Below are 18,350 nucleotides of genomic sequence, written 5' to 3'. Positions count from 1 at the left end.
TTTAAGGCCGGGGCTCAGATTCTCTTGTCGCTGGATGATTGTGCTAAAATGGCCTGTATTTATATAGCGCTTTACTAGTCCCTAAGGACCCCAAAGCGCTTTACATATCCAGTCATCCACACATCCACACACACTGGTGATGGCAGCTACATTGTAGCCACAGCCACCCTGGGGCGCACTGACAGAGGCGAGGCTGCCGGACACTGGCGCCACCGGGCCCTCTGACCACCACCAGTAGGCAACGGGTGAAGTGTCTTGCCCAAGGACACAACGACTGAGACTGTCCGAGCCGGGGCTCGAACCGGCAACCTTCCGATTACAAGGCGACCTCCCAACTCTTGAGCCACGATCGCACTAACGTGCTAGACACATTAGTGCTAAGATTCTAGCTTTTGTGAAGTCTCTTAAGCATTTTCTCCTTGAGTTTGTTTCCTAGTTGTGAGCTTCCCTCTTCTGTGAACAGTTTCCCCGGCCTTGTTACCCAACCTGCCTTTCGGAGCGTGAGCGAGTTAGCGTGTGGAACCCCCCGTTGCAAAAATGTGACTATGCAGAGTTATAAGATGGGCGTCATAGAGACTACTTTAATCCTGAGTGGGCTGGACCAGTGAATCTCCCCTTTATGTGAGTGTAAAGAAGTTACATATTTAACTGTTTTTCTACATGATAAAGAAAAAAGTGGTGCGCCAAAGAAAGAAATCTGTCAGCATGAGTCTTTAAAAAATTTAACTAAATTAAACTAAATAAATGTGTAAAATTACAGAAAAGGTTTTGGTAGCTCCTTGCCCCAACTGTCCAGTTTGTTTTTTATTCACAATAGTCAAGTCAAGTTGGCTTTATTGTCACTTCAACCATATACAGTTTAACAGTACACAGTGAGGCGAAACAACGTTCCTCCAGGAACCAAGGTGCTACATGCAACATAAATTTACAACATAATTTAACAGAAAAACTCTAAACTAGCTAACTAAGAGGCCTAGTTAGCTGGCTAGCAGAGACAAGACAGCCTGACCTAACATAAATTACAACATAAATTAACAAAAAACTATCTAACTATCTAAGGATAAACAGGAAACAGTAAACATTCCTTAGTGTAGCAGCAAAGATTAGGAAGTGCAGAAGTTAGTGCAGAAAGTCCAGTAATAATATTGTGCAAAAGAGCATTTACAGGTTGGTGTGTGCGATGGTTTGGTGGTGTAGGTCAGTGTGTTTGCGCTTGTGTTGATTAGTCAGTCCAGTCTCAATGTTTTGAGGTAGTTGAGTTAAGCTGAGTGATAATGTTAGTGTAGGTGTGTGTGTGTGTGTGTGTGTGTGTGTGCGTGTGTGTGTGTGTGTGTGTGTATGTGTGTGTGTATGTGTGTGTGTGTATGTGTGTGAAGAGTGTGTGTGTATGTGTGTGTGTGTGTGTTTATCAGTCAGTCCCTTTTTGCTGAGGAGACGGATGGCTTGTGGAAAAAAGCTGTTGCACAGTCTGGATGTGCGTGCCCGAATGCTTCGGTACCTTTTTCCAGATGGCAGGAGTGTGAAGAGTGTGTGAGAGGGGTGTGTCCGATCAGCCACAATGCTGGTGGCTTTGCGAATGCAGCGTGAGGTGTAGATGTCCTCAACAGAGGGGAGAGAGACCCCGATGATCTTCTCTGCTGTTCCCACTATCTGCTGTAGGGTCTTGCGGTCTGATATGGCACAACTCCCAAACCAGACAGTGATGCAGCCGCTCAGGATGCTCTCGATAGTTCCTCTATAGAAGGTGGTCAGGATCGGTGGTGGAAGCCGGGCCTTTCTCAGTCTTCTCAGAAAGATAATAAAGGGTTAAAGGGAAACAAGGTCTTATATTGCCACTGTTTGTGGGTCTAGTGCATTAGCAAACGGGTGTCCCCCACCCCCATGTCACAAATGTCCACGTCATGAAGCTAACCCTCCTTCCTAAACAGAAAGGGGATGAAGACAAAAAAACAGGGAGGATTTAAGAGGCCAATTAGTTATTATATGATTTATCAAAGAATAGACACAGATGAAGGGATTATCATTATGTGGTCAAACTAAGATTAATCATTATTTATCCATTTATTTCTGTTATAGGTCCATTTGGTGAGGTAAAATAAAAAAACTAACTTGAACAAAACAATAAAACTAACAATGGGAGAAATACACAACACAAAACCAGCACTACAACCTGCTTTGCCTCTTATCTGTAGTTAATTTTATTTTATTTAATAACTGTACAGTACTCTGTTTATAGTAACCACTGTCCTTAATGTAAATATGTAAGAAAAATCATGTATGTTTCTGTCCTGTGTCCTGTTTGTTGTATATGTGTCTTTCTGGCTGCTGTTACAACCAAATTTCCCCTTGTGGGACAATTAAAGGATTATTCTATTCTATTCTATTCTATTCTATTCTGAAAAAGGAAGGAAAGGAGAAAAACCACAGTGTACCTTAGAATTAATCTACTGGTGAGCTATTTTTAAAAAGTATAAAAGCAGATGGGGAGAAAATCTTCTATTTGAAGATGAGTTTGAGATCATGGCTTTGAAGAAAGTAATGGTTGTTTCTTTTCTGTCCTGATGGATGCTCAATCATCCAGGTCAGTCAACCCAAACAGTTGATTCTGTTCATCTGGACGTTTTCAGTGGGAGAAATGTTTCATCATCATCATCAGGTGACTGCAGGTTTCAACCTCATAAACAGGACATTTGCATAATGACTGAAAGTAGCACCACGGAGGGAACAATGGACTGTGAGGTCAGTTCCTTCATCAATTATATGCAAATTGTCAAGACCATTGATCAACAACCACTTGAGGTACTGTTTATAAGGTGGATAATATAAAAAAAAGAAAGAAAGAAAGAAAGAAAGAAAGAAAGAAGAGTAAACCTTTAACAGTAAGTAAGAGTTTTATGTCATGATGAAAATGTTCCAATATGATTCTCGGATGAGAGGTGAAACGTCTTCAAGCAACTTAAAGTCCAGACGCTTTTCTTTGCAAGCTCCTTAGACTACGATGACCTGGATGACTGAGAACCTTCACAGACATATTCCAATATGAAAGAACATTTACACATGACTTTTGGCCACATGTCAGTAAAGTTATGTGACATTAGTGATGTTAGCACTTAATGTGGTTCAGGTTCCACTTACTTTTAAACCCTGTACTTAAATATGAACACTCTTCAAAACTTCATTTTATTCTTACAGAGATTTTATGGATAATTAATGCCATGGGGCAATATAGCATGTGCTAGATGTGGGAGGTATGGAAGCCGAGTTATGACTGAAAAAAAAGGTGCCATTATGAGGACCCATAATGCATCGCAAGAAGGACATTGTTATTGTTGTTTTCACTTTTTAAAATGATTATTTTGTGTGTGTTTCTGTTTGTCTTGCCCTGTAATGTGAATCTCAGCCCAGTGAGGCTCAAGTTCCATTTTGACATTCGTTTGCCTCCATCTAGTGGTGACATTTCTGAACTGCATCTTCAGTCACACAAGCAGAAGAGGGCAGAACGTGCCTAATATTTTGGTCATTACCGAGTTTTCGGTTGTTAAAGGAGAATACCCTTTGACCTTTGAGATGCTATAGTCATATTCTCGTCCTCCACAGATGAAGTGGAGAACTGTGTTTTTAATTTCCGGAGGATGATCAATACAACGACATTGGCTCAGGGTTGAGTTCAGCGTAGAGATGGACCGATCCAATATTACGTATCGGTCCGATACTGACCTAAATTACTGGATCGGACCGATACCAGTACAGTTCATCTCTGAATGTTTGTAAAGCATTCCCACATTAAGCTTAACAACTGATATATGGAGCCCCTCCCTCTCCTGTTGCTACTTCAATCATGAAAATGATCAATGATCAGCTGATCGGCTTTTCTGTCACAGTCGTGGATCCGATCTCACGCATACAACACCACTGTGCTGCGCTGTGCAGTTTCTCCACAATGACGTGCATTTTTGGAGATATGTCAACAGATATGACCTCACCTGCACGGCCTCTACAATCACACCTCGCTGCTTAAAACCTGCGCTCTGCTTGTGTTGCTGTTGGTGGTGATGTGTACGGCTGGCAGCGGGAGAGCTGCAGCCATTGAACGTACTGTAACAGCAACCGTGTGATTATTGTAATAATAAACGATGCTGCGAAGCATGAAAATGCCATCGGGTCTGCCGTGGTGGTTCACAGTTATCAATTCTTTTTCTTTTTTTTAAGAAACAAAAAAAATGGGCAGGGATAGCTCAGTAGGTAGAGTGGTCGCCCCATGATCGGAAGGTCAGTGGTTCGAATCCACTGAACGGCTACCTTGAGGTACACCTGAGCAAGGTACCGTCCCTACACACTGCTCCCCGGGCGCCCAATGGCTGCCCACTGCTTCACTGAGTGAGTGGGTTAAATGCAGAGAGGGATTTCCCCACGGGGATCAATAAAGTACACTTTCTTCTTTTAAAAAGTGCAAGCAAACCAGTAAACAAATTAAAACAAACAAGAAACTATAATACAAAAACTTGAATTAAAACTCTCAACAAAAACAACTGGTGGAAATATAAATAATATGTAAACAACAACCCCCAAAGCGTCTAAGTCACATCACATTACGACGCAACATCTAAACACAAGAGGGGGGAGGGGGAGCAAAGTGTGCCTGCACTGACACAGGAGCGGCGAGTCGAAACCACAGCATTGCAAACAAGAGCAGATCCTTTTAGGGCAGCCGTGAAATTCTAGTCGTGATAACAGGATGTCGTGGTCGACCGTGTTAAGAGTTGCTGACAAGTCCAACAATAAAAGGGCAGCAGGGCTGCCAGAGTCCCGCGTTAAAAGAATATCATTCAATTCAATTTTATTTATATAGCGCCAAATCACAACAAAAGTCACCTCAAGGCGCTTCATAGATACAGAGAAAAACCCAACAATCATATGACCCCCTATGAGCAGCACTTTGGCGACAGTGGGAAGGAAAAACTCCCTTTTAACAGGAAGAAACCTCTGGCAGAACCAGGCTCAGGGAGGGGCGGGGCCATCTGCTGTGATTGGTTGGGGCGAGAGAAGAAAAACAGGACAAGAATATCATTAAAAACCCTTAAGTGCCGTGTCAGCGCTATGTAGTGATTTAAAACCAGATTGAAATTTTTCAGAGAATTTGTTAAAATCAATGTGGGCCTGCACGTGTAAGGAGACCACATTCTCCAAGACGTTAGACAGAAAAGGAAGCTTTGCAATTGGCCTGTAACTGGACAGAACAGTTGTGTCCAGATTGTGTATTTTAAGAAGAGGCTGAACTACAGCTTGTTTAAAGCATGATGGGACGCAGCCTGTGTTCATTCATCTCACCACCTACAACAACACAAGCAGAGCACAGGGTACAATCCGGCGGGATTGTAGATGTCGTGCAGGTGAGATGGACATCGCAGGCCATGCCCCGCCACAATAAAGCATTTTCTAATTAGAAGCTTTGTCCTAATTATTTCCTGGGTTTTAACTAGTTAATAATAAAAAAGAAAATATCACAAAAACCACTCAAGGTCATGAAAATTAATTCACATTTAGCAATTCAATGACGCATCCACCTTATTAATTGAAAAGTATCGGTATCGGCGATACTGGCCCGTATTTACTTCCTGTCACATTGATACCAAAACCACTACAGATTAACTTGTGGCAGTTATAGAAATCACCGCTCCTGTTGCTCATGATGATTTCAAAATGTTTCCCATAACAAAGAAATGTCTTGAACAAATATATTACACATAAAAATTTCACCAGTGTTGTAACATGTAAGCATAGTCTGCCTGTGTCTGTTGTCTGGAAATGAACATTTCCAGCCAATATAGGTAACACATCAACATGGCTGAAGAGCGTTTGCAGTTACATGCAGTGTGTATAAGTGTGGCTAATATAACAAACAGCCACTGATGGAGTCGAGCTTGTGAGAGCGAGTGGATTTAAGAAAGTGAGTGACTCAGGTGTGTCAATTAGTTTGTCATGTGTTTGAATGAATGTTGAGATGAGTTAAAATTTTTGTGTTTTAAAGCAAAGTTAATATTCATAATTTAATTTCCAAAACTTGCATATGATCTTCAGTTTGTAGCGATCTGCTGACTCTCACACAGCTGCTGGAGCAAATAGAGGTCCGTCCACTGCTGCCACCGGTGTTAACGTCTTGAATGAATGAACCTGCTCAGCACTCCAGAACAGTTTCATGTTTTGCTGGATGTCTGGTTGGTTTCATCTCTTGCATTGTTAGAGATGGGCCGTGGGATTGGAGGTGCTTTTGGCAGGGAATTTGGGCCAAATAAATGGGAAAGTGTTGCAGTAATTTTGGAGACTCTTTTGAAAGAGGAAGGGGTTAGTATTTATAAGGTGACATATGTAGTGTTTCCAAACTGTTAAAATGTGTATTGTTTGCTGATGACACCACTCTGTACTGCTCAGGTAAAAACCTAGAACAGCTTCTGACTGCAGCGGAAAAGGAGTTAAATATATTAAAAAACTGGTTTGATGTAAATAAGTTATCGTTAAATATAAAGAAAACAAAATTGATTATTTTTGGCACTAGACAAATGAAAAATGTATCTAAAATCAGGGTTAATGGAATTGAAATTGAAAGAGTGAATGAAAATAAAATTTCTTGGAGTGATGATTGATGATAAGCTGAGTTGGAAGTCTCATATAAACCATGTGAAAACAAAAATGTCAAAAACCATCGATATTCTCTATAAAACAAAGCATGTCCTGAACAAAAAATCTTTATACACACTTTATTGCACTCTGTTGCTTCCATATATGACTGACTGTCTGGAGATATGGGGTAATGCATATAAAACGAACACTCTTCATATTTTCAAGTTACAAAAAAGAGCTATAAGAATTATAAACCAATCAAACTATATAGAACCAACTAACATTTTGTTTATTAATCTGAATACCCTGAAATTTTATGATTTAGTTGAATATAAAATGGCACAGATAATGTATAAAGCACAAAATAACTTGCTTTGCCGCAGTACTCAGAAGCTGTTCAAAGTCAGAGAGAGTCAATATGACTTAAGGGGAACAGATTTCTTTAAGGAAAACAAGATGAGGACAAATATAAAGCAGAGATGTGTTTCTGTTAGAGGAGGTAACCTGTGGAATAGTTCTGACAGGGATTTAAAAAGGTGGAGTTCATTCTCCTGGTTTAAAAACATGTTTAAAAATATTAGAAAAATATATAAATCAAGAATGAAAAGAGCAAAAATAATAAAACTGAAACTCTTGACTCTTTTGCTTTGATGTAGGTACCTTTCTAAGGGGGAAACTTTTTTTTTTGTTTGTTTGTTTTTGCTTTGTTTTATTCTTTGCTTCGAGCCCTGTGTACAGGAGCTGCATACAAAAAGATCTTTTGTTAAAGGGTTGGCGTAATAAGCAAAAGCTTCAGCCTTGTCTCGTGCTTTCTTTCTTTGTGGTAGATCTTTGTTCTGTATTCACTGAGATGCTAATCAATAAAATCAAATCAATAAAAGATACAATAAGGCCTTCGCACTTTTAGTGCTCGGGCCCTAACAAGTGCTCAGACTGCGCAGACGAACATGCCTGCGACTCACAAAGTGTTACACCAATAATTACGCCAAATGGTGATGTTGACTCGCAGAATCAGCCTACGGCATCAAAACGTACAAACTTCTGACAAAGTTGTATTTTTACTCAGTTGTATATAGAATTTGCATTCTATTTTTATGCTATTGTATATTTTATTCTACTGTATATAGTATTTTATTTCATTCTATTCTGTACAGTTGTGTACAGTATATTATTTGCATTGTATTCTAATTTTTGCTTCATAACTTTTGCACTGTCCACTTCCTGCTGTGACAAAACCACTTTCCCACGTGTGGGACTAATAAAGGTTATCTTATCTTATTAAGCTGCGGGTCAACAGAAAGCTTCACCCCATGCTCACCCTACCTTTCTGCTCATCAAACAGCAGGTGCGGTGAATCTATACTGGGGCCAATATTGTTCTCCATTTATATGCTGCCTAATTTTTAGAAAATGTAACATTTGTTTTCATTCATATGCCGTTGATACTCAGATCTATCTTCAGCTGAAGGGAAACAGTCCTGCCTCACTAGAACCCTTACTTCAGTGTCTCGGTGAAGTTAAATCCTGGATGGCCTCTAACCTCCTTAACTTCAATGAGAACAAAACCGAAGTGCTAATTTTTGGACCAAGCGGCTATCCCAGCACCTCTAATGTTAACCTGCGCAGTCTTGAGCCTTTTGTCAAATCACATGCCAAAAATCTGGGGTTATATTTGACAGCAAGTTCACCTTTGAAAAACAGCTGAGCTCAGTCGTACAGCGGTCTTTCTTCAAACTGAGCCTTTCATCTAAGGTGATCATTTTTATCTTTTAAAAACTTTGAACGAGTGATTCATGCTTTCATTATATCCCAGCTGGACTATTGTAACTCCTTATATGCTGGAGTCAGCCAGACCTGCCTGGCAAGGCTGCAGTTGGTCCAGAATGCTGCAGCTCGTCTTCTGACACGTACTAAAAGATGTGAACACATTTCCCCGGTGCTCGCCTCTCTCCATTGGCTCCCTGTCCGCTTCGGAATTAACTTTAACATTTTTGTTGACCTACAAAGCCCTGAATGGACAGGCTCCCGGGTATTTGTCTGAGCTCTTGCAGACTTATACCCCCTTAGATCTCTTAGATCAAGTGATCTTTTGCTTTTAGCTGTACCAAGGTCGAGGCTGGTTCATAGAGGTGGTCGAGCATTTGCAGTCGCAGCACCTAAGCTGTGGAGTAATTTACCCCTACACATCAGACAGGCTTTCACTGTCAATCCTTTTAAATCTTATCTTAAAACACATTTTTATTTACTGGCTTTTAATACAGCATGAGAGTTATTTGTTAATTCATATTTGGTGTTTGCTATCAATACTCTAAGTTGTTTTATTATGTATGTTGTATTCTTGTACAGCACTTTGGTAAACGCTCCTGTTGTAATTAAATGTGCTATATAAATATATAAAATTAAATTAAAACAGAAGAAAATGGTATTGAGGTGAAAAAGGAACATTTTGTCCCGGACTTCAGCTACAATGAAAAAGACACAAAGCTGGAGTTATTCTGCGTCTTTACGTTGCAGCTGCCTCTTCTTCTCTCATCCTCCCCCCTCCCTCTAATAGGATATTATGGTCGACAGTATCGAACGCTGCACTGAGGTCTAGCAGGACAAGCACAGAGATGAGTCCACTGTCAGAGGCCATAAGAAGATCATTTGTAACCTTCACTAAAGCTGTTTCTGTGCTGTGATGAGCTCTGAAACCTGACTGAAACTCTTCAAATAAGCCTCTGCAGATGATCTGTTAGCTGTTTGACAACTACTCTTTCAAGGATGTTTGATATAAAGGAAGGTTGGAGATTGGCCTATAATTAGCTAAGACTGCTGGGTCTAGAGATGCTTTTTGAGTAAAGGTTTAACTACAGCCAGCTTGAAGGCCTGTGGTACATAGCTGATTATTAGAGATGTATCTATACAACTGACTACGTGATCAGTGAATACATTAGGCAGGAGAAACCTGAGAAAGAGGAGCAAGGAGAACCATGGTGGAGGACAGGCCCCTGCACAGTGTGCACCCCCACAGATAGAGAACATGGCTGGACTGAATGACAGCACCGAGGCAGGCTCAGCTGTTTCTATTAATAACAATAATAATAGATTGGATTTATATAGCACTTTTCAAGGCACTCAAAGCGCTTTACAATGCCACTATTCATTCACTCTCACATTCACACACTGGTGGAGGCAGCTACAGGTGTAGCCACAGCTGCCCTGGGGCAGACTGACAGAAGCGAGGCTGCCATATCGCGCCATCGGCCCCTCTGGCCAACACCAGTAGGCAAGTAGGGTAAAGTGTCTTGCCCAGGGACACAACGACCAGGACAGAGAGCCCAGGGATCGAACCAGCGACCTTCCGGTTACAGATGCGATTCCCAACCCCCTGAGCCACGGTCGCCCTTATTCATCACTTTCATGATGAATAAGGGCAAAGCAAGTTTGATTGTTTTAGCTTTGAAAAGAGCAAAAACTTTCAGCAGACCTGCAGTTTGCTGCCTCATCATCTCCTCTTCCTCCTGTCTGATAGGTTTCAGAGTTCCTCCTCTTCGTGTTTCACTTCCTGATGATCTCTTTGTTTCTCTTCACTGATCATCACAAAATCAATCAAACAATTAATTGAATCTGATTCTCTCCATGTAAGAAAGATACACATGATTTGGTGTCATGCAGACATTTCAGTAGCAATTTATAATCAATCGTTCAGTTCACAGTGACTAAAAAGAAAATTAGAGTCTGAAGTTTCTGAGGTTCGGGCTTCATAGACACGCTGAGGAGGAAGAGATTTATTTATGATTGAACCGGTTTCTTAGGTCTGCTGAAGGATGCTTTGATTCACACTTTGGGATAATCTGACATTTGACAGAAATCATTTTAAAAACCATCAGACTTGCTTCTGATGCCTCGAGGCTGGACTCCTGTAACACATCGCACGCGTGTCTGCTGCGTCCACACATTCCTGACCATCCTGCAGTTAAAGGTCATCTGAAATGGCGCCGTGCCTTCCCCGTGTCTGCACCTCTGGAACAACCGCCCAGCTGGTCTCAGATCAGCTGTAGCTCTTTAAATCCAAGTTCAAATCTTTCTGTGGAGCCTTTGAAACAGCTGATGGTTGGAGGCAGGTCGCGGTCGTGACCTCTGCGATCTTCAGGGTTAAACAAGTCACGAAAAGAGCTCTGAGTGCTCAGCAACAGGAAGTGATGTCAGAGTATCAGCTGGATCATGGAAGCAATACAGAGATGATCAGATTGTTTTATTGATCAATTTGTCTTTTTTTTTTAACTTTGTTTTGGTTCGTCAGATTTTGTTTTCAGGGATCATTAAAATGTGAATTTGAAATATTGATGTAAATGTTGAATGCCTCTGATGTCAGCGTTCCTGGTATGGGCCTCAGAGACCTCTGTTCTTCCAGACGTGCAGACGTTAGCTTCTTCTCTGCCTGCAGAGAGCGCTCAGTGAGAAACATGGAGCCTCGTCTAAAAGGCTCAAACTTCCTGATAAAAAGCAGCTGCTCCATTTGGGCAGGAAGTAAATAAATCAGGAGATAAATGGAAAATAAACAAGGAAGTAAAGCAGGAGCAGTGAAAATATTTCATTAAATGTTTCAAACTCGTTCAGGAGGAGAACCACGGACAGGTGACCTGCACTAACATTACATGCTGAAAGTAATCAGAGTACATCAAAAATGCTCAGTAACTGATCACTTTCTTATCAAACATGTTTGTTAGCCTCAGCGTGCTAACAGTTAGACTCCTCACATCCCAGCGCTGACCCCTTATTGGTCAGATCAGAAACAGACTCCTCCCACTTCTCCATGGTTTCCTGACTTTACTTCATGTGCTGAAGACGTCTACGCAATGCTGTCAACTTATTGGGTATTACTGATCCAAGGATCAAATTATCAGTAAATGGGCTTCAGGTCAGGAGCCAATCAGACGCCTGAATTCAAGTCATTATGATGATGATCCTCTTATATAAATGGGATAATCTGAAGTTTACTGTCAAGTTCAAACTGCACGTCAGGGCTCAGCATGGCTGAAGTCTGCCTGGCAACAGATGAGTGCCGTCAGCGCTGACATTAGCCAATCGCAGTGTTCTAAAAATGAAAAAGCAGTTCAATCAGTTTTCACTTAAAACTCAAAAAGATACATCGATGATTTTACAGGTCAATGAATTCACAGCAGCAGGATGAGGACGCTTTGTTTTAAACCTCACAAAGCTTTTCAAAATAAAGCGCTGAAAGAAGGCTTTAAATAAAGTTTAATCTTGGGGTCAGACAGCAGCTCCACTTCTTTAATATTTAAACCTCATGAAAGTGATGAGCAGTGTGGGGTCATGTGACTCCAGCCTGAGAATGAGACTCAAAACATCCTGTGGACACAAGCTGCTCTCAGGAGGAAGAGGTGGTGGTACAGCTACAGCCAACCCAGGGACGCACAGAAACAGCTTCACGGCCTCTGAGGTCATGTGACAGCAGCGATGTAATCCACATCGCATCTGACAGCACCAGATTTAACTTCCCGTCTGCGCGCACAAGCTTATATAAGCATAAATCTCCCTCAGTGGAAACTATCCACACACACACACGCACACACACTCTGGATCAATAACTTATACAGACCGTGCATCTCACTTCCTGTTAATTGAACAGATTCTGCTCGATCCATTGGCCGCTCTGACTCGCTGACCGTCCTCTCCCCTCGGTTCAGTCAGCTGGACTCTAATCAGACAAAACCAGGAATGTTAATCACGCTTACAGCCATCAGCTCACATCTCATCACGCCAGCCTCCTCCTGTCCCAGAGAGCATGTTCGAGTTTATTGAACCTAACTGAAACCCTCAGAGTTGGTTGAACAACAAGGACACTTTCAGGTGAAAACATCCCAATTTAAAACAATTATTCATTATTTATCTTTCATCTCTTCATATGATGTCAGTTTTTCAGAATAAAGTAAGCGAGAATCAAACTTTACAAATGTTAGACTTTTATTATGAAATGATACACAAAAATAGGAACAGACAAACACTCCCTGCTTACATCACTTCCTGGTACAGACATCATCATTACATTTCACATTACATTACAGCCTTGCTACAGTGCTAGCAGCTAGTTAGCTCACGAGCTAACCAAGTTAAATACAATAAGTCAGAGCCGAGGGCGGGGTTCTGTGGTTAGGGACAATCAGAACTGTGCCCCCACCCCCCGATACAGTCGCTCATACAAAAACTCCAAGCCTCAGGGCTGACAGCACCTGAACGCAGCACAAGCCCTTCAGGAAACACTTCAGGGCCCATCAGTATCGACATCATCATCGTTCACTTTAAACACATTTCCCTCTTACTTCTTGTCACATGGTCCCCGCATGCACACACACGCACACACAGGTAAGAGCACTGGAGTGTTCAGTAAAGGTTTCAGGAGCAAAGAGGAAGTGAAAGGTCACGTGACTACGCCCATAGCAGAGGGTCAGAGTAAAACAACTAAACGTGACAAGGCTTTCCTGACCTTTGACCGTTTAAAGCTACATCAGTGAGGGGAAAAGCATGGCTAAAATCTGCCCGGTAACAGATGAGCCATAGTTTTGACATTGACCAGTCGGACAAGTTTGCGGCGTCATCAGGCTAACCTTTGAATCTGGTCATGTATGAGGTCATGTGACTTTAGCTCAAGGACTAGCCTATGAAGCTAACATTTTCAGGAACTCAGGATCCCCACAGGGAGACGTGAAGGCACAGCTCTGACTAAAGCTGGTCCAGTCCCTGAAGGGTCCAAGTCACAGGTCAAAGGTCAGATATTACAAGATCTCAGCATTAAAACAAGTTCAGACTCGAGAACGGTTAGTCTAAGCTCACTGACATAACTATAGCGATTCCGAGTCGACACAGTAGCGAACAACTGCAACAAAAAAAATCTCCGATAAGAGAGCGACAAACCAGTCTGAACAGAGACGGACCACAGGGTGTGCCAGCTAAACCAGCAGCAGCTCAGGTGGCCACAGCTCCGCCTCCATAAACCCTGCCATCATCATAATAACTAGCAGTGAGTCACGTGCGTGCCGTCTAAAGTAACGGCTAAAACACTTCCTGAATCTGACCTGTTACAGCACAACACTGATCGTCACGGTCGAGTTCATGAACCGAGGAAACTCAAAGCTGTGTCCTGACGACAGAAGCGATTCAGTTCATATAAAACAACCCAAAAAAGGTGAGCCCCTCAGGAACCCATGCTGGTGTTTCAGAGTCCTCCAGAGAAGGATGCTCATGAAGACGTGAAGGTCATCCAAGTCCTGTGAAACCCAAAAGAAGAAGAAGAACATGCAGACCAGAGGAAAAAACGTTTGTAAGGCGCTGATTACGGATCTTTGGGAGCTTCTGAGAAAGCACTGAATCTTAAGCCTGTCAGCTCATCTCGCGGTTCAAAGTCTCCTTTGGATGCTGGTTTAAAGCCCTTTGGAACTCCTGGTTCCTCCTGACTGCCTCTCTGTGCTGCGTATGAAGGAGCCCCGGGTGGTATCCGGCTAGGCGCCGGGATCGTGGGAACCAGGGTGTAAGTTAAAGGTTCAGTTTTTGGGTGCATGGGGTAAAAGAGTATGAGACAGATCCAGAGGTAAACATCTGTCTGAGAACTCCTGTGAGGTAAAGTGAGGAAGTGCGCAGTGAATCCTACAAACATCTGGATCACAGCTGGAGGATAAAGTGTTTCTTTAGTGCTGGAGTGGATCTTGTACATCATAAAAGCCAGTGAGTGTGACCTAAAAATGTGTCTTGTGACAGTCTCACCAGTAGGGGGTGGTCTCTATGTGGCCCCAGCTCTGCCATTCAGGAAAGATTCCTGCTGATGTCCGAGGGCTTCCAAACGGATCAAAGTCCGAATGGATCTCATCTCTCTTGTCTCCGCTGCGGTCGCTCTGGAACGGTACTCCAGCTGGACTCTTAACGGCCGTGCTCCGACTGTTTCGATCGGCCGTTGCCAGCCGATAGTTGTTCCCAAGGTTGTTGTCCCAGAACGTCTGGTCCTGAGTCTGGTACCGGATACAGAACTCCACTTTTCCAGAGGGCTTGAGGAGCTCTGGGAGTGCGATGGAGAATGAGAAGGTGTCGGTGTCGGGGCAACCGTAGACGTTGTTCAGGTACTGACAGCGAACGTCCTGGAAGGAGCACCAAGAGTCAAAGGTGATCCGCACCCAGACAGACTTCTCAAAGCAGATGTTTCGGACCTGGACAGTACCCGAGAGCAGGTGTTCCTGGACTGAACAGGTCTCCAAGCACACCTGCTGGGCTTTGAGACGACTCCTCAAGTCTAGGTAGTCTGCGGCTGGCTGGGTGAAGGCCAGAACCAGGCAAGAACCACAATCTGCTGGATCTGGAAGGAGGAGATGAAGAAAGGTGTCAATAAAGAACATGAAGCTCAGCTGAAATGTTCTGACTTCCCAACTGCTTCAGGGATGCAAAAAGAAGAGCGAAAAACAGGCTGTGAGTAAGCAACCCGGCACAAAGAAGCTTCCAGAACAAATGTATTGATTAATAGATTACTGATTTGTTTGTTGTTAAGTATCAGTGACCTCCTCCGTCACCTTTGATGTCTGCCAGGTGCAGTCCGGAGGCAGCACCCTCGATCTCGGTCAGCAGCTCGCTGAGCGCCTCATCTTCGCACTCGTTGTAGACGTGGACAGTGGCGAGTGCCAAACCCCGCGAGTCCGCAAACACCACGGTCTTCCTCTTCTTCCTCCTTAACAGCCCCAGGCTGCCGCTGCTGCTCTCTGCGCCCGCTGATGGTGCCGTCGCCATCGCGGAGGTAAGGCAGGGTCGCAGCGGTCGGCAATGCGGCAGCAGAGCGACTGAGGATGAGGAGCGCTTGTTGCAGTTCCCGAGGAAGGAGCGCAGAGGAGGTGAGCTGGCCAGGCAGATCCTTACGGCCACGTCGATGGGCATGATGGGAGATGGGCCCCCGGGGCGAGGGTTCAGGACATGGAGGACCCTGAGGAAGACAGAGGGGGCCAGTATTCAGAGTGCAGAAGAAGAAATCTCCATTAATTTGAATAAAGTCACTGAAGATAACGACTCTCTGCAACACCAAACACCTGAACTACGTATGGCCTCTCAGACGAAGTTCAGAGTGCTCGAGATGACGGCCCGTGATCAATCGTGATGAAAAAGTGACCAATCAAATAATTCTTTCCTCGTTAATGAATTAAATGGTCAACATTCTGTGATCTTAATACATTAAAACTGCCTAAAAAGCAGGTACGTCAGGTGTGCTCATACAGGACCAGCACTCATTTCTGAGTCCTGGACTGACCTTTAGACCTGACTGTGGGTTTTCAGAGATTCTCTTTCCTGCCTGTCGTTTCTTTTGTTCAAAAACTTGGCTGTGTGAAGACGGCGAAGAGCGCAGGAGGCCCAGGTGTCTTTAGAGGTGATTTTACACAGAAAACACACAAACTGGACGCTATCATAGAACTGCAGGTCCAAGTTCAAATTAAAGAGCTGGTAAAAGTCGAGCCTTAATACAGCGTCTAAAAATCAGTCACATGCAAACGTTTTTTCATGCAGGAAGTGAGAAAAACTCCAGCGTGTGTCTGTGGGCCAGGTTTCAATACAGCAGTGTGATTGGCTGGTTCTGCTGATCAATGTTTGAAACCAATAACCACCAAGTGATTGATTATTGGGCATCTTTACTTAGTTACCTTTAGCTAACAGGTATGTCGGACACACAAACATGAGACAGGTACGTTTGCATGTTTCTGATATCACATGAAGCGGTGCTGACAGAGTAATCTGATTACTGAGTGCATGGTCAACAGTCAAAGCCAGATTATTGATGACTTGATTTGTAATCTGCAGCTCTGTGATGAATATTTCAACACTTCTCCGATTTTAAAGCTGACTGACCCGGCGGTTCTTCTGATCGATGTTTGAAACCAATAACCGACAGAACCATCGCTTATCGATCAGTGCCAGGCTGACCTGCAGCTCGAGTTCACAGACTGATGATGAAGAGGAGGATGAAGGCTGTGGCGCAGTTTAATATTTGAGCAGCTCACCTGGTGCAGTTCATGGAAACCTGTCGCCCGGTTCGGCCCGTCCCGGACAGCCGCGGGGCTTCCCTCCGTGTCCACGGTTTTTTTTTGTTTGTTTGTTTGTTTTTTTTACTTTTTTTCTTCGTTTATTTTTCCGCCATTTTAAAGTCCGACCACTGCCTGTCCGCGCGCACCGACACGCCCCCTGACAATCCGAGAACGGGGAGAGAGAAGCCAATCAGCGCTCGGCACCGTCAGCTGGTCAAACTGACAGCCAATCAGAGAAACGCCAAATAGAGCGAGCGAGAGAGTGAAGGAGAGAGCGCGTTTATCGGGACGGAGAAGGTGGGCGGGGCCTGATGCACGCTGAGCTTTGACTGACAGGTGAGTTAAGAGGAAGAAATGCAGGTGTTAGTGAGTGAGAGACGCCACTGATCACTGCCAATCACGCTTCTGTACGTCATCCACCCGCCCCTCTTAAACTGACACATGTACCTGAAACAGAGTTTGCTGTTTTTAAAGTTACCACATAAACAAAGTTATGATTTCGATCTGTCTCATGTGTCTCTGATCCCGTCAATGTCATCAAGGTGGACTGATGAGGACAGAGTCTTCTGCGGTGAAGCTGCACCTGCTGAAAGATGGACGAGACGACCGTCCTACAAACGTCCCCACAGGCTGGTCGAAGCTGCTTTCCTTTTTACTTACAGATTTCAGCTGCAGAGACCTCAGGAAATCGCTGAGTCTTGTCAGACAGACTGAGGGCTGACAGTTCCCACAGTGAACAGGTAAACTCAGAGGAAGCTTCATCCTTAGCTGCCTCATACATGATCAACAGACTGACAGACAGTTTGCCTCCTCTGCAGACCGTGAAACTGAGGTGAGGACAGGATTAGACTTTTAGACTGTCCTGCAGCAGCACCTTTGCATGATTCAAAGATCAGAATAATCCTTCTTTGTCTGTTACTAGTTGCAGCTCCTTGCCCCCCCCCCCCCCCCCCCCCCCCATTCTCGTAAAACAAGCTGTTTTAGTGCCTTCCCTTTAAGGGGGGTTTGTTCTGATTGACTGACTTCAGGAAGTCTGCAGAGGGGCAGCCTGTAGTGCTTTAGAAAGACGCTGATGTTTAGTGAGGAGTCAGAGGTACGTGTGATGTCACATGATGTAGATTTAATCTGTGAGACATTCAACTTTATTTATAAAACACCCTTTAACAGAAACATACCTCCAGCAGAACCAGGCTCAGGGAGGGGCGGCCATCTGCCGCAACTGACTGGGGTTAGGGAAGACACGACAAAGTCACGCTGCTGAGAGCCAGAGATTAATAAGAACTAATGAGCGCTGTAAAGCACTATACAAATACAGGCCATTTCAGTGCAGGGAGGTCTATTAACACATAGTGAGTGAAGAAGAAACACCCAATGCATCATGGGAATCCCCGGCAGCCTACACCTATTGCAGCATAACTAAGGGAGGATCCAGGGTCACCTGGTCCAGCCCTAACTATATGCTTTAGCAAAAAGGAAAGTTTGAAGCCTGATCTTAAAGTAGAGATAGTGTCTGTCTCCTGAATCCAAACTGGAAGCTGGTTCCACAGAAGAGGGGCCTGAAAACTGAAGGCTCTGCCTCCCATTCTACTTTTAAATACTCTAGGAACAACAAGTAGGCCTGCAGAGCGAGAGCGAAGTGCAACACAATGTGAATGGTGCACTGAGGTCTAGTGACAGCAGT

At 43.7% G+C, this 18,350-nt stretch overlaps 2 protein-coding genes across 10 annotated transcripts in view; one reads left to right on the top strand and one right to left on the bottom strand.

The window, feature by feature from the left end:
* The window catches only part of ebf3a (EBF transcription factor 3a), a 281,532-nt gene that overhangs the window by 173,044 nt on the left and 90,138 nt on the right, over positions 1-18,350 (top strand). For 5 of the 7 annotated variants that reach the window (XM_082544664.1, XM_082544660.1, XM_082544668.1 and 2 more), the window contains exons 1-2: positions 16,970-17,005; positions 17,212-17,409. The exons of 1 other annotated variant lie outside the window; for it this stretch is intronic. The gene's annotated coding sequence lies outside the window, so the exon portion shown is untranslated. Of the gene's footprint in view, positions 1-16,969; positions 17,006-17,026; positions 17,077-17,211; positions 17,410-18,350 lie in introns of those variants that run through there. One more of the 7 variants, XM_082544662.1, reaches the window with a different exon arrangement.
* Positions 1,396-16,918, bottom strand: LOC309713228 (protein phosphatase 1 regulatory subunit 3C-B-like). Of its 3 annotated transcripts, XR_014278522.1 has the most exons (5): positions 16,646-16,910; positions 15,176-15,579; positions 14,382-14,964; positions 12,223-12,321; positions 1,396-1,920 (listed from the first exon to the last, which is right to left on the bottom strand). XR_014278522.1 is itself a non-coding variant. In XM_082544670.1 (4 exons), coding segments are annotated over exons 1-4 (1,002 nt in total). In that variant the 5' UTR covers positions 16,660-16,910; the 3' UTR covers positions 11,944-12,320. The 3 variants fall into 3 exon arrangements, 2 of the variants coding, with proteins under 2 accessions (XP_082400796.1, XP_082400797.1); XM_082544670.1 differs by lacking the exon at positions 1,396-1,920 and having other exon boundaries at positions 11,944-12,321; XM_082544671.1 differs by lacking the exons at positions 1,396-1,920; positions 12,223-12,321 and adding an exon at positions 12,570-14,230 and having other exon boundaries at positions 16,646-16,918.

This window comes from Aulonocara stuartgranti (assembly GCF_965226115.1).
Source record: "Aulonocara stuartgranti genome assembly, chromosome: 8".
Classification (NCBI taxonomy): domain Eukaryota; kingdom Metazoa; phylum Chordata; class Actinopteri; order Cichliformes; family Cichlidae; genus Aulonocara; species Aulonocara stuartgranti.
Note: the sequence above shows the minus strand (reverse complement) of the source record. Positions and strands in the feature narration are given on the sequence as shown.